At 47.3% G+C, this 12,828-nt stretch overlaps 1 protein-coding gene across 3 annotated transcripts in view; it reads left to right on the top strand.

Annotated features, from left to right (window-relative positions):
- LOC140428420 (collagen alpha-1(XIV) chain-like) overlaps positions 1–5,787 on the top strand; it is a 295,003-nt gene extending 289,216 nt beyond the window's left edge. For all 3 annotated transcript variants that reach the window (XM_072514848.1, XM_072514846.1, XM_072514847.1), the window contains 3 exons: positions 2,405–2,482; positions 4,262–4,417; positions 4,591–5,787. In XM_072514848.1, the coding sequence (XP_072370949.1) occupies positions 2,405–2,482; positions 4,262–4,417; positions 4,591–4,637 (281 nt within the window). In that variant the 3' untranslated portion in view covers positions 4,638–5,787. The remainder of the gene's footprint in view (positions 1–2,404; positions 2,483–4,261; positions 4,418–4,590) is intronic.
- Positions 5,788–12,828: the final 7,041 nt, after the last annotated feature.

Here is a 12,828-nt window from a genome sequence, read left to right as displayed (position 1 = left end):
GAAGTGCTCATCAACATTCACTGCCTAGATTGACAGAGGAAACTTGAGCAAAGTACCAGAAGGCTGTCACTTGTCTGAGAGCACCCCAGGAAGAGGAGAGGAGAAAATTAACAAGTAGTTCTGTCAATGATGTAAGCCGCCTTGGAGATCAGTTTTAAACTTTTAAAAAGGAGTTCAGCAGTTGAAATGACAGGGTGATCCTGCAAATGGGTACCTGAAACAGGTGAGAAGCTGCTTTCATGTGGAAGTTGGTGTTAATCCTGTTCTCGGGGCCTGCTTGAAATTTCCAAGCACAAATAGTCAAAGAGTTTGCTGCACACGCTCGGCCTATTTTTACCGGCTGTGAGCAGCTGGCAGAATTAGAGGATGCTGGAAAATGGCCTCGAGCATTTTGGGGGCGTATTTAGGAGACCCGGAGGAGCAGAAATTTAACAATACTGCAGCCCACCGCAGGTGGCCAGCTTGTCCCACTCCTCCCAATGGATACTCGCTTTCCCCCACCTTTTCTTTATCGATGACTTCTGGCTCAGCTTGTTCATGGAGCTGCTGGATTTACCCCCAAAAGCTGCAAATGGTTTCGGCTCCTTTCTTAATCCATACAGCAGCTGCTGTGGGGTGTCACCCACTTCGCACATGTACTGGGCAAACGTTCCAAATCGAGCCCTGTGTCCCTGCATTAACGGTGCCTCCTCAGGTATTGATTTTTAGATAATCAATTTTAAAAAGTCAAGAGAATGAGATTTGTTTAAGGACCGTAAGGGACCAGGCGGGATTTTCCAGCCTTTCCCGCTGACGGGGTCTTCCAGTCCCGTAATGGTGACCCCCTGCCACAGATTCCCCAGCGGCGGATGCTGTGAACAATGGGAACCCCAGTTGACAGTGGTGGGACTGGAAAATCCGGACACCGGCCAATGATGGGCTGCCCCCGCAAAACACGCAGGGGTGGAAAAATCCCACCCAATGATTCTACCTCTTAGCTATAATTAACAATGACAGCGGGGTTAGATTCAACTGCAGCGTTAGGGTGCTCAGGTGGTAATCTTTGCTGGGTCATAATGCTCGAGGGATGGCATTCAAAGGGAGGGTTAGGGTAATTCAAAGATGGGCTTTAATGAGAGAGTTAGGTACAGGAGAGATATACATCAGTGGGCTGAATAGGCCTTTCTTATCCTTGGCATTTTTTTCTTATTTAAATTAAATAACAGCCCTCTGTGCCAATCTTAGCATGATGGTACTGACTTGGCTTCAGGCATTGCTGTTAGCAAATCCCTTCTTACTGAAGCAGCAGACAGCACCAATGCCCATACTTCATAGAATATACATGGAAAATAGAAGCAGGAGGAGGCCATTCGGCCCTTCGAGCCTACTCCGCCATTCATTATGATCGTGGCTGATCGTCAAGTTCAGTACCCTGATCCCATCTCCCCGCCCCCCCCAAAGCCTTGATTTCTTTAACCCCAAGAGTTATTTGTAATTCCTTCTTGAAATTACACAAAGTTTTAGCCTCAAGTACTCTCTGAGATAGTACTTGAATCCACAGATTCACCACTCTGTGTGTGAAGAATTTTTTCCTCACCTCACTCCTAAAAGATTTTCCCCTTATCCTCAAACTATGAGCCCTAGTTCTGGACTCCCCCACCATCGGGAACATTCTTTCTGAATCTACCCTGCCTAATCCTGTTAGAATTTTATAAGTTTCTATGAGGTCCCCTCTCACTTGTCTAAACTCCAATGAATATTATCCTATCCAACTTAGTCTCTCCTCATATGACAACCCGCCATCCCAGGAATCAGCCGGGTAAACCTTCACTGCACTCGCTCCAGAGCAAGAACATCCTTCCTCAGATAAGGACACCAAAACTGCACACAATACTCCAGGTGTGGCCTCATCAATGCCCTACACAATTGCAGTAGAACATCCCTATTCCTATACTCTAATCCTCTCGTTAAGAAGGCCAACATACCATTTGCCTTTGTTACTGCCTCCTGTACCTGCGCGCTTACTTTCAGCGACTGATGCACGAGGACACCAAGGTCTCTCTGAGTATTCACCTCTCTCAATTTAAACCCATTCAAATAATAATCTGCCCTCCTATTTTTGCTACCACAGCAGATAACCTCACATTTATCCACATTATACTGCATCTGCCACGCATATGCCCACTCACTCAGCCCCTCCAAATCCTGCTGAAGTATCTCTGCATCCTCTGCATACTATGATCCTGATGTATGATGTTCTGTCAATAGTGCTATTTGGTGAAATGTACTCCATGGTGTTCATGGGAATGATAATTTGCTTTACACAGATGTCCGTGATTGGATCATTTGCAATTAGATAGGTATCTGTTTCTGCTAGTCAACGTAGTCTTAAATTTATCTAAGTTTGACATTTTGTGGTCAATAGGTAAACCAGGCAACAAAGGAGAGAAAGGTAGCCCAGGAGTCGATGCTCCAGGCTCTGAGGGGCCAAGAGGGACACCAGGTAAGGACAATATTCATTATTAGTCAACCTCTGAGTTTGGTCAACCTACAAATCCTGGCTAAAATTCAAACTGAAAGCAGGTGGATATTGTGGGGTTTACACCGTTTCTCAGATTTTGAGGATTTCAGTTCCAATTAAAAGCTAAATAAGGTGGCATGCTGCCCCACTGTGGTTAGCACTTCTGCCTCACTGCAGTTTGCACTGCTGCCTCACTGTGGTTAGCACTGTTGCCTCACTGTGGTTATCACTGTTGCCTCACTGTGGTTAGCACTGTTGCCTCACTGTGGTTAGCACTGCTGCCTCACAGTGCTGAGGACCCGGATTCGATCCTGACCCCAGGTCACTGTCCCTGTGGAGTTTGCACATTCACCGCGTGTTTGGATGGGTCTCACCCCCACAACCCAAAATGTGCAGGATAGGTGGATTGGCCATATCTTTATATTAAAACAGTACAAAATATATACAAGGCCAAACGATACAAACACTAATTTTGTGTTGGAGAAACAGGGCACCTTCCCCTCAGTACCAACGTACGGGGAGGAGGGGTGGATACTCTGATTATTAAAACAGTTCACAACTCAGTTGTCCAAAAAACAAACAGTACAAGCACTGAACTTTGCGTTGGAGAGACCAGATACCCTCACCTCTGTACCAACAGAAGGGAAAGGAAGGGGGGAGGTTGGGAGAGAGTGGGGCGGATTGGCTACGCTAAATTACCCTTCATTGGAAAAAAAAAAGAATTGGGTACTCTAAATTTATTTTTAACAAGCAATTAAAGGCTAAAAGGAGAAGTACTACTTCACCCGAATCTTTGCCACAGTACTAAATAGGAATAATTGAGTCCTTTAATGCCAGCCAGTGTAACATCTTCACCAATTTAATCACCTCAACTAACTATTGAACTTAGTTTAATAGCTCACTGCATACTGCAGTTTAAATGAGTGCACTGTTTGAAAGATGAGAACACTACACCAGCAAGAAGCATCGTCAGACAAATAAGCCAAAAAGGGATACTTGACTTATTCTGTCTAATCCATCCACCTGGAAAGATTCTGAAATCCCCATTCCCCCACCACTCCCGCCACCATCCCCACAGTATGTCATCTAATTGTTTCTTGAACAGTCCCAGAGTTTCACCTCTTGTTGACCCAGAAGTCAATTTCATTGATTATTTTTGGATGAAGAATAAATTCCTGCCAATTTGCCTCCAATGTGTTCCTCCCGACCGAAAGCGTCAATTGACTGATCCTTCCCACACTTCCTTTGGAACTCTTCATTCTTCCTGTTGAGTGACTGGATCAAACATTCCTGAATTCAGGATAGTCCGGCTGAAGGAAAACTGTTATTCTCGTCCAACTTCAGAAAAATGACCCACACTCCAACAGTTTACTGTTTCATTTATTAGCCATTGCTGTGCACTCTCTGAAAGAGAATGCAATTTGTGTCAATTAGTTTCTTCTCCACCAAGAATTGCAATGAATATACCTAAGTCAGTTTCATGCTGGACTCTGAGAGCCAGCAAAGACAATCCAGCATTAGTTGTGATCTTGATAATTCCCTAGATTCCAGAAAGGCCCCGTCGGATTGAAAAATTGCAAATGTTAAAAAGACAATCCATCCTGCCAGTCTGAAATTGAATTTGATCCATAGGGCCAGATGCGAACTGAGATTCTGTAACTAAGTGTACCACCAGTCTGGACTGTGCTCTCACTTCATGACCAGGTCCAGTAACCTTGTTTCCTCACTTAACAATGTTCTAACTTTTATATGTCTGTGTAGGTCCTCGAGGTGAGGGAAAGCGTGGAAAACAAGGACCACAGGGCTTGCCTGGCCCACCAGGCCGTCCTGGCCTGCCAGGTTTTCCTGGATCCATTGGGCCACCAGGCCCTGCGGGACATTGTGATGTCTCTGCCTGCAGCACACCTAACCCAAGTAGTAAGTATGAATACCTCTTGCTGGATGTTATCACGTTAACAGCTTCTAAGTTAGTCTTTGATTCAAATACACCTTTCCTCTTGAAACCTTTACACAAGAGATTTTGAATTTGACAATTCTGTTTCTGGCTTCTATGTTTGCTATTAATTTTTTTCACATTTTGTTTTAATTAGGTGAATCAGACAGTGAATCTGAGGGTGAATTGCCATACCTGCCTTAAATCATTTAACAGTTACGGAAGCAGTTCTTCTTTTTTGTGTAAGGATAAATACAAAACGACCAAACCAAATTATTTCAGCATAATGAAAGTTCAGCATAAAGTGTTCAGTTGAATGAGCCACAAGCACATTTCAGGTTTTTAGAACAGAAACATTTTCATATCACATATTGATGACACTGTAAGTTCCAACATGTTCTGTTCGATGGAGAATGGGGCAAGTAGGTGGTGACGTATGTCGGGCTGGATTCTCCGCCGGCTGGATCCTCTGTTTCACCTGCAGCACACTCTCGCCCATGGATTTCCCAACGCCGTCCGGGTGCCTAAAATGGGAAATCCCATTGACTGGCTGCCGGGATGAAGGATCCTGCTGCCGGCGGGGACACGCGCACAGGAAAACAGGTGCGGCGGGGCGGAGAATCCCGCTCACGAACTATTCATCATATGTAAAGAAATCTGGTGTTGCAGAAGATAAAAATGTCTGCTATCAGGAAGAATGTGTGTCGATCAATCCGATAATATGGATTTAATTAGATGCATTCTGAGTCGCAGAAAGATAAGTAAAGAAAAAAGACTTGCTTGTGGTGGCTAATGTAAAGTTAACAGCAAGGAAATTCTTTTGAAATTGTTTGCGTGTTGATGAAGAATGAGTGTTCACTGTTGTAGCAGCACTTATGCCAAATGAGAATTTTGTATTTTTTTGAATGATGGTATCTCAATTTTTCTCGAAATAAATATGAATAAATAAATCTAGTAATTATGCATTTTGCTTCAATGTGCAGTTAATTTAGAGTTTGTAAAACTTCATTTTGATGCAAGGGCAGATATTATCTTGTCATTAAGTATAAGCCTGGAGGATGTAAAAATGTGAATCGTTCCCATTCAACCTCATTTCATGCATACATATATTCACAAAATAATTGTATAAATGCCCAAAATTAAATATTAAATATAGTTAATGTTTGTAAATGTATTTTTTAACTGTAGCATACTGTTTACTTAGATTGCTACCCAACTAATTTTAATGTCCAGAGCACTCTATACAATCATTTATGGATTTTTGCCATTGCTTCAAGTTACTTTTACACTTGCAAATGTATTCTAGGTTTCCAGCAACTTGAATAAAGGTATTTCAAACCAAAAGTAACAATAATTCGTTTTTTGCATGCCATTTAGAATGGAACATTTAGAATGGAATTAATATTAAACTTACCCATATTGAGTTGGAAAAAGCTGGTACACAGGATGGAAAGGTGAGAGGGGAATGTGCTGAGATTAATCCATTGAAGAATGCTGAGAGATGCACAGCGGTGAGCTTTGAAGGAGGGGAATTCAAACCTGGAATAGTGGCAGGGGAGTAGCATCAATGATGGTTGGCTCAACTGGTTGTGCACCAGGTACATTTGAGTCTATTCTCCTTGCATCAGAAAGATTAAAGATCGAGGCCACATCAAAGTGAATGGCCAATTTAGGGCTTGGCACTGGCCCAGTGTAAATTGTGGAGCCCACTATCTTACCCAAACAGAGGGAGGAAGGAAGGCTGTGTACCTTGTACACCATGTTTTGTGAAACCTGCGGCTGCTTGAAAGATGTAATGGCAGAACTGAAGGAAATGGCCAACCTGGGTGATAAAGATGACATTCCGAGGACAGAATTGGGGAACAGATTTTCGGCAATCCAACCTTGTCCTTGTGAGAGAGCAATAGAGCAGGGGGGGACGAGGACCAAGAGACTCCTGGCATTTCTGGAGCTTTTACTGTAAATATATATGTGCACAGCGCAAGCCACATTGTGATATGCAGTCATTTATTCCGATGTGGGTCAGTATTTTTGTCTTTTTATGTTTGAGAGGATGTTTGACGACCACTATTCAAGGGGAGACATACGTGCCTTCTATGCCTCCTTACAGATCAAGTAATCTACCCTGAGGCTGTCCCAACGGTGCATGGTGGGCTCAATGATGATGCCGTTTTTGGGAGGCAGAGTATCTGAAAAATGGCGCCGCCCCCGATTTCAACGTCAAAACGGATTCTTCGGCCAATGCGATTTTGGCGCCATCATCGGCAAATCCAGCCCATTGTTAGTTTAAGTGAATAGGCAAAACTGTGGAAAATATATTTCTATGTCGGCAATGTGAGGTGATCAGCTTTTGAACCTGTGGAAGGCAGCTGCAAATTGGCTTACCTTGCACTATCCCATTTCAACATCGGCAGCTTTCAATTGTTAGGGGTCTGACAGCCCATGATACCTGCCCTCCACTCACTTATTAACCATCAAAGGTACATTTAGTCCCATTTACCAGCGTAAAAAGTACCTTAACAGCCTTATTAACTCTCTCAATTCGCTTCCAGCCACATTGATGGGAGTTCATTGTCTCTCTGCCTTTCCACCAGCCATTTAACCCAGCCGTCATTTAATCCGGCCGTCATTTCCCATCCCCAGAAGTCCTTCCCTCCCATTCCCACTCGATCCTGAGACCATTCTCGCCATAAAACCCACTGGGGAAGAACAAAGAACAAAGAAAAGTACAGCACAGGAACAGGCCCTTCGACCCTCCAAGCCTGTGCCGATCATGTATTTGTCAAGATGTCCCTTAAACGGCACTATCGTCCCTGCTTAGATTACATTAGGTTACATTAAAGTCTGCAGCAGTATTGGTCTTGTAGTTCGAGGACACGATTTAATGGCCACGTTGAACTTAAGCAAAAGCACATCACAGCTGTTAGATTGCAAGGGAGGCCAAAAACTAAAACCGCGCTGGGCACCGTTCGCTTAGCAATCTAACTAGCCAGCTCCCGTTGGTGAAATCAGGAACCCGCCGTATGAGGCAAGAAACCATTAATTACCACTTAAGGCCAATCTCCAAACAATTAATGGGAGCCAACCCCAATCTAACAGCCTCCCATGATCTAACCACCTCCCCAGCAAGTGGTCACGTAGTTGCTGATTCGTATACCTTATTATAAACGTGATGCTGGCGAAAGGGCTGCGCTGGGGAGCTGAGGAGGTGAGTAGCCATCTTCGCTCTCAGGGCATTGGGGCTGCAACCCTTGTGCTCGGAGGGAGGAACATGTAGCCACCTGCGAGGAAGCACCAGACCAGGAGAGGCTGGAGAGGGGGCCCAGGGAGGACCTGTGTGACCAGCCAGAGGCTGGACGACAGGCAGCAGCAGGAGGATCATGCAAGCCCAGAGGGCCAGGGATGACCTTATCCTCGCCCGCTTCACAGAGGATGTAGCCTCATCCATCATTTCCCCCCTCCCCACCTCTTCCCTTCCCTCCCCCTTCCCACCTCCCTCCCCATCCCTCACCCTCCCCCTCCGTGCCCCTCTCCCCCCTCCTCCCCTTCACCCCATTCCTCTCCTCCCACCCCCGCCCCCCCACCTCCAACCACCCACCCAGTTCCACCCTCTCAGGGTCTGTCTAACACCACTCGAGGGTGATAGGGCTGTGTTGGCGCTGTCAGTGGGTCACTATCGAGGGCAGGGAAGGGTGATGATAATCTGCTGAGAGTTTGGCGCTGGTGCTCCGCAATCTATTCCATAGTCTGGCTCCTGACTGTCCGCTGAGTGATCACTCACACCCATGGCCTGGGGGTGTGCTTGGGGGGGGGGGGGGGGATGTTGGAAAGAGGCATCCATCCAGGACCTCCATGCCCGCAGAGCTGGGCAGAGAATTAGTGCTCGACCTGCATTTCAGAAGAAAGTGCCAGAGGCATCATATTTCTCAAGTTCAGCAATTTTAATGCTATCCCCCAACTGCCCCTGGCCACCGATGGTGCTGCCCACCGTCTGCCTTACCCCCCCCAGCCCCTATGCCCTGATCCCGACCAGCTTAGCCTTCCATGCTCTACCGCTTATGTGAGTTCCCAGGAGACACATCAGAGGTGGAGGCAGCCAGCTGCCTACAGCGTCCCATGGCCTTCGATGCACCTGGCTGGCGTCTGGAGACCTTGGGGCCAAAGTGCCCTGGCCCACTTGCTGGCAGCACATGCCCATCATGCCACCCATTTTCGGGTGCTGAATCCAAGACACGTCGTTGTCAGGGGGGGGGTCTTGGGAGAGCCGGTGGCCGCCATCATGATGCCACGGGTTGGCACCCAGCACCCCCTCCTCCTGGTCGAAGCCCATAGGGTCCTGGGGTTCACCTTGGGATGGAGGGGCAGCTGGATCGAGCCCTGGCTGCTACTGCATCATCTAGCTCTGCCAACTCTGGAGGCTCCCCAGTGTCTGCAGCACGGTGTCAAGCCCTTGCTGATGCTCCTCAGTGACTGGGACATGTTCCGCAGCACCTCGGCAATGCCCACCTGAGACTGGGACATGCTCCACACTGCCTTCTCAGGTTCCACCTGGGACTGGGACATGTCCCCCAGCGACTGGGACATGCTGTTGAGGAGCACAGCCATAGCTGTCACTGACTGAGCCACGTCTTGGCTACCTCACTCATGCTGCTGATGTTGCTCTCCACTGTGTTCACCATCCTGGTGCTGTTGGCCTCGGTGCCACGCATTGCTGGTGCCATCTCCTATGTCCATAGCCTCTGGCACTCCTCCAATCGGCTATAGACCTGGTGGAGTGTCGCTGACACCCCCCTCTGAATATATGGCTGCACCATTTTGATTGCATCAGCTCCGGGTAAACCTGGTCCAGAGGTTCTGACTGGGACCCAGCTGGGTCCTGGGATCCAGCAGACGTCCAACTGCTGTCTGTAAATTGGCTGGCACCGTTGGATGAGGATCCTGCGGGAGAATGAGCATGTAGTCAATGGGAGGGATAGGTCATTCTGTATGGCATTAACAACTCACATGTGATAGGTCATCTGGGTGGGGTCGGTGGAACCTTACTTTTGCTCCATATACCAACCTCTATGTCGGTGAGAAATCTGAACTCGGCCACCCCCACGACCTCCAGGGCGCGTTCCTTGTAGGGGGTGAGGACTCTGATGTCTGGGACCCCGCTGCCCGTTTGGGCCCTTTCCCGTCTGTTGTGAACCAACTTCTCCTCAGGGACACAGAGGGGTTATCGTGAGCTGCACGCATCATTCATCGCAGGGGTGGGGGTTGGTTTTCGGTGCGGGAGGGAGAGGGGGCGTATGGGGGGCTGGGGTGGATGGGGGGGTTGGGGAGTATGGGGGGGGGGATGGGCCAGCATGGGTGGCACTGCTGGACATTGGTGGGCCAGGGCACAGAACGGTGCTGGGTGGGGGCAGTGCCCGATGCATTTGCGTGGGGGCTGCAGGGTGGGACCGATGCCAGTGGGCTGGTGCCAACTACCCATGCGGCCCGGTGGAGGTCGTTGACCTTATGGCACTGAGTTCCAGTCCTCATGCTGATGTTCCCTGAGCTGACGGCCACTGCCGCATCCTCCAAAGTGGCACTGACTTCCCTGTGGCTGACCCTCCCAGACCCTCAGGGAACAGGTCACCCAGTCTGATTTTGACCACTTCCAATAGTCTGGTCAGATCAGCATCTCCGAATCTTGGGGCTGGTCTCCTCGGTGGCGTGGTTGCGAGCTGTGGTCTGGTTTGGTCTGCAGGATGGGTTTAAATGCTGCTCTCCCTTGTTTGCAGGGGGCTGGTGAGCGTGGTCTCAGCGAATCAGCTGGCAGTACAGTCATTTGCGGTGTGAAGCCCCTGGGGCCTCATTAAGTGGTCCAATTGATGTTTTATAGCGGTGATGCCTCGTTGGGTTGAGCGTCGGGAAGCTCGCAGCAGTTTCCGCCCGCTACCACAATTAGAAACTTTTCCACTGAATCGCACCCTAAGGATCAAACACATGGTGGCGCCATTTGTAATATTTTATAAATTGGAGAGAAGAAACGTAGTCATATAGGTGGAAGGGCACTTGATGCACTTGTGTTCCTCTGTTCACTATTTTAACACATATATTAGCATGTTTATTTTAACAGTGTTTATTTAAATGGTTAAATGAATGTTATATGAACAAATTAAGACTTTGTCCACTTCTATCATAATTTTACCAGCAGCGAGTTGCAGTAATTTTCTGCCTTTCATACAGTAAAAGATCCCAATATGCTTCAAAAGTGTAGTTATCAAACACAATGTGACACCAAGCCACGTCAAGAGCAATTAGGAAGGGTTTCCTAGCTTGATCAAAGAGGCAGGTTTCTTTGAAGTTTCTCAAAGGAAGACAGAGCTTACAGCCCATGTTGGAATGATTAACATTGGGAACACGCAAAAGGTCCAGGATCGGAAGAGAGTAGAGCTCTCGGGAGGATTATAGAGCTGGAGAAGATTACACATGCAGGGAGGAGTGTGGCCAAGGAGGATTTATGACATGCAAAAGGTGTTGCCAGACCAGGGGGCAACATAGGTCAGCAAGTTCAACGGTGAGAGATGAAATTAAATGAAAATGGCTTATTGTCACAAATAGGCTTCAAACGGGACGTGGAACGAGATATGGGCAGCAGCGTTTGGATGAGATCAAGTCTATAGAAGATTGAAAAGGGGAGGCTGGTCTTGGGAGGAAAGTATTGAATAATGCAGAGTGGAATCTTGTGCCCTACCCCGTGATGGGTTTGATGGCCATACTTACACCAAAGCCGCCTGCCCAGTAGATTTCCCGTTGTGGGGGGTCAGAGCAACACTTAGGGGGGCAGAATCAGACTTCCAGCATGCTAATGCATGCATGTCAGCACTTTGCTTGTTCCCGACTGCACGAGGAGGGTGGCCCGCTACAGGTGATGATGCGAAAGCGGAGACTGGGGGTGAGCTGCTACCCGCTGGCGATCCCATTTTTTGGCCGATGTTCCATTTTCCGCCTTATCAGGATTCCTGATCGCAGCAGCAGAGAATCCCAGCCGCCATTAAGGGAAATTGAGGCCATTGGAAGCGCACAGCATGGAATAACTAAGGTGATGCCAGAAATGGAAAATTTGTGAAGAAAGGGTAGACACTGGAATATTTGGAGAGAAAAAAAGATCAAGAGGAGACTGTATAGAACCATAGAATCCCTACAGTGCAGAAGGAGGCCATTCAGCACATCGCATCTGCACCAACCCTCCAAAAGAGTACCCCATCCAGGCCCTGTAACCCCAACTAACTGTTGGACATTAAGGGGCAATTTATCATGGCTAATCCACCTAACCTGCACATCTATGGACCATGGGAGAAAACTGGAGCACCAGGAGGAAACCCACGCAGACACAGGGAGAAACTTCACTCAGACAGCCGAGGCCAGAATCAAACCCGGGTCCCTACCGATGCGAGGCAGCAGTGCTAATCAGCAGTGCCACCGTGCTTTTAATATTATGAACGGCTTTTATAAAATGAATAGGGAAAGATTTATTCACTGGTTGGGGAGTTGTTGAAGGAAAGAGACTTTCTGTTGTTGGCTTACCAATTTTATTCACCAGGTTTATGTATTTCTGGACATACAATCCAAACCTCCAAACTCAGCTTTCCCTATTTTTGGTTGTTTTACTCATTTTGCTGCATCATTGGCTGCGATCCTTCTTTACATCTGCTGATGTTTTCCTCTGGATTTTTCCCACACTCTTTTCTTTTGTTCCCCTATTTATTTCTGACTTTTGTTCTTTCTTTCATTCCTCCTGGCATTTCAATTTAAAGCTTTGCTCACAGGGCGAGTCACACACCTACACACTATCGCCCTGTTCAATGGACAGGCCTACCACAAAGCAATCAAATAGCCTTAGGAATTTGCTCTCCCTTTTTCTCATTCATTCATGGAATGTGGGTGTCGCAGGCTAGGCCAGCATTTATTGCCCATCCCTAATTGCCCTTGAGAAGGTGGTGGTGAGCTGCCTCCTTGAGCCGCTGCAGTCCATCTGGTGCGGGTACACCCCATGGTGCTGTTAGGGAGGGAGTTCCAGGAATCCGACCCAGCCAAGCCCAGGCAGAATGATGAAGAGCAAAGAACAGATGCTTCTATTGGTTTGCTACTGTTAAAATAGCATTAATCATGTCGAAAATGGACAAACCCTTTAAATTACTTCAACGCACAGAGGAAGATTTATTTATGAGAGGGACAAACCCATGTAAAATAGGCCAAAGTTTTATTTTTCCTTGATCAGCATTCAACTTAATTCAAACTAAATTAACTTTGAGAAATGCAATGCAATTCATCCCTGGTAATTCTAAACTCTGGTTTGGAACAAACTGACACTCATTCAAGTAGGAGGGAGGGATGAAATAAAATGAGATGTAAGGGATGATTT

Source organism: Scyliorhinus torazame, chromosome 8 (assembly GCF_047496885.1).
Source record: "Scyliorhinus torazame isolate Kashiwa2021f chromosome 8, sScyTor2.1, whole genome shotgun sequence".
Lineage (NCBI taxonomy): Eukaryota > Metazoa > Chordata > Chondrichthyes > Carcharhiniformes > Scyliorhinidae > Scyliorhinus > Scyliorhinus torazame.
The sequence above is the reverse complement of the archived record's forward strand: the minus strand, read 5'-3'. Positions and strand labels throughout refer to the sequence as shown.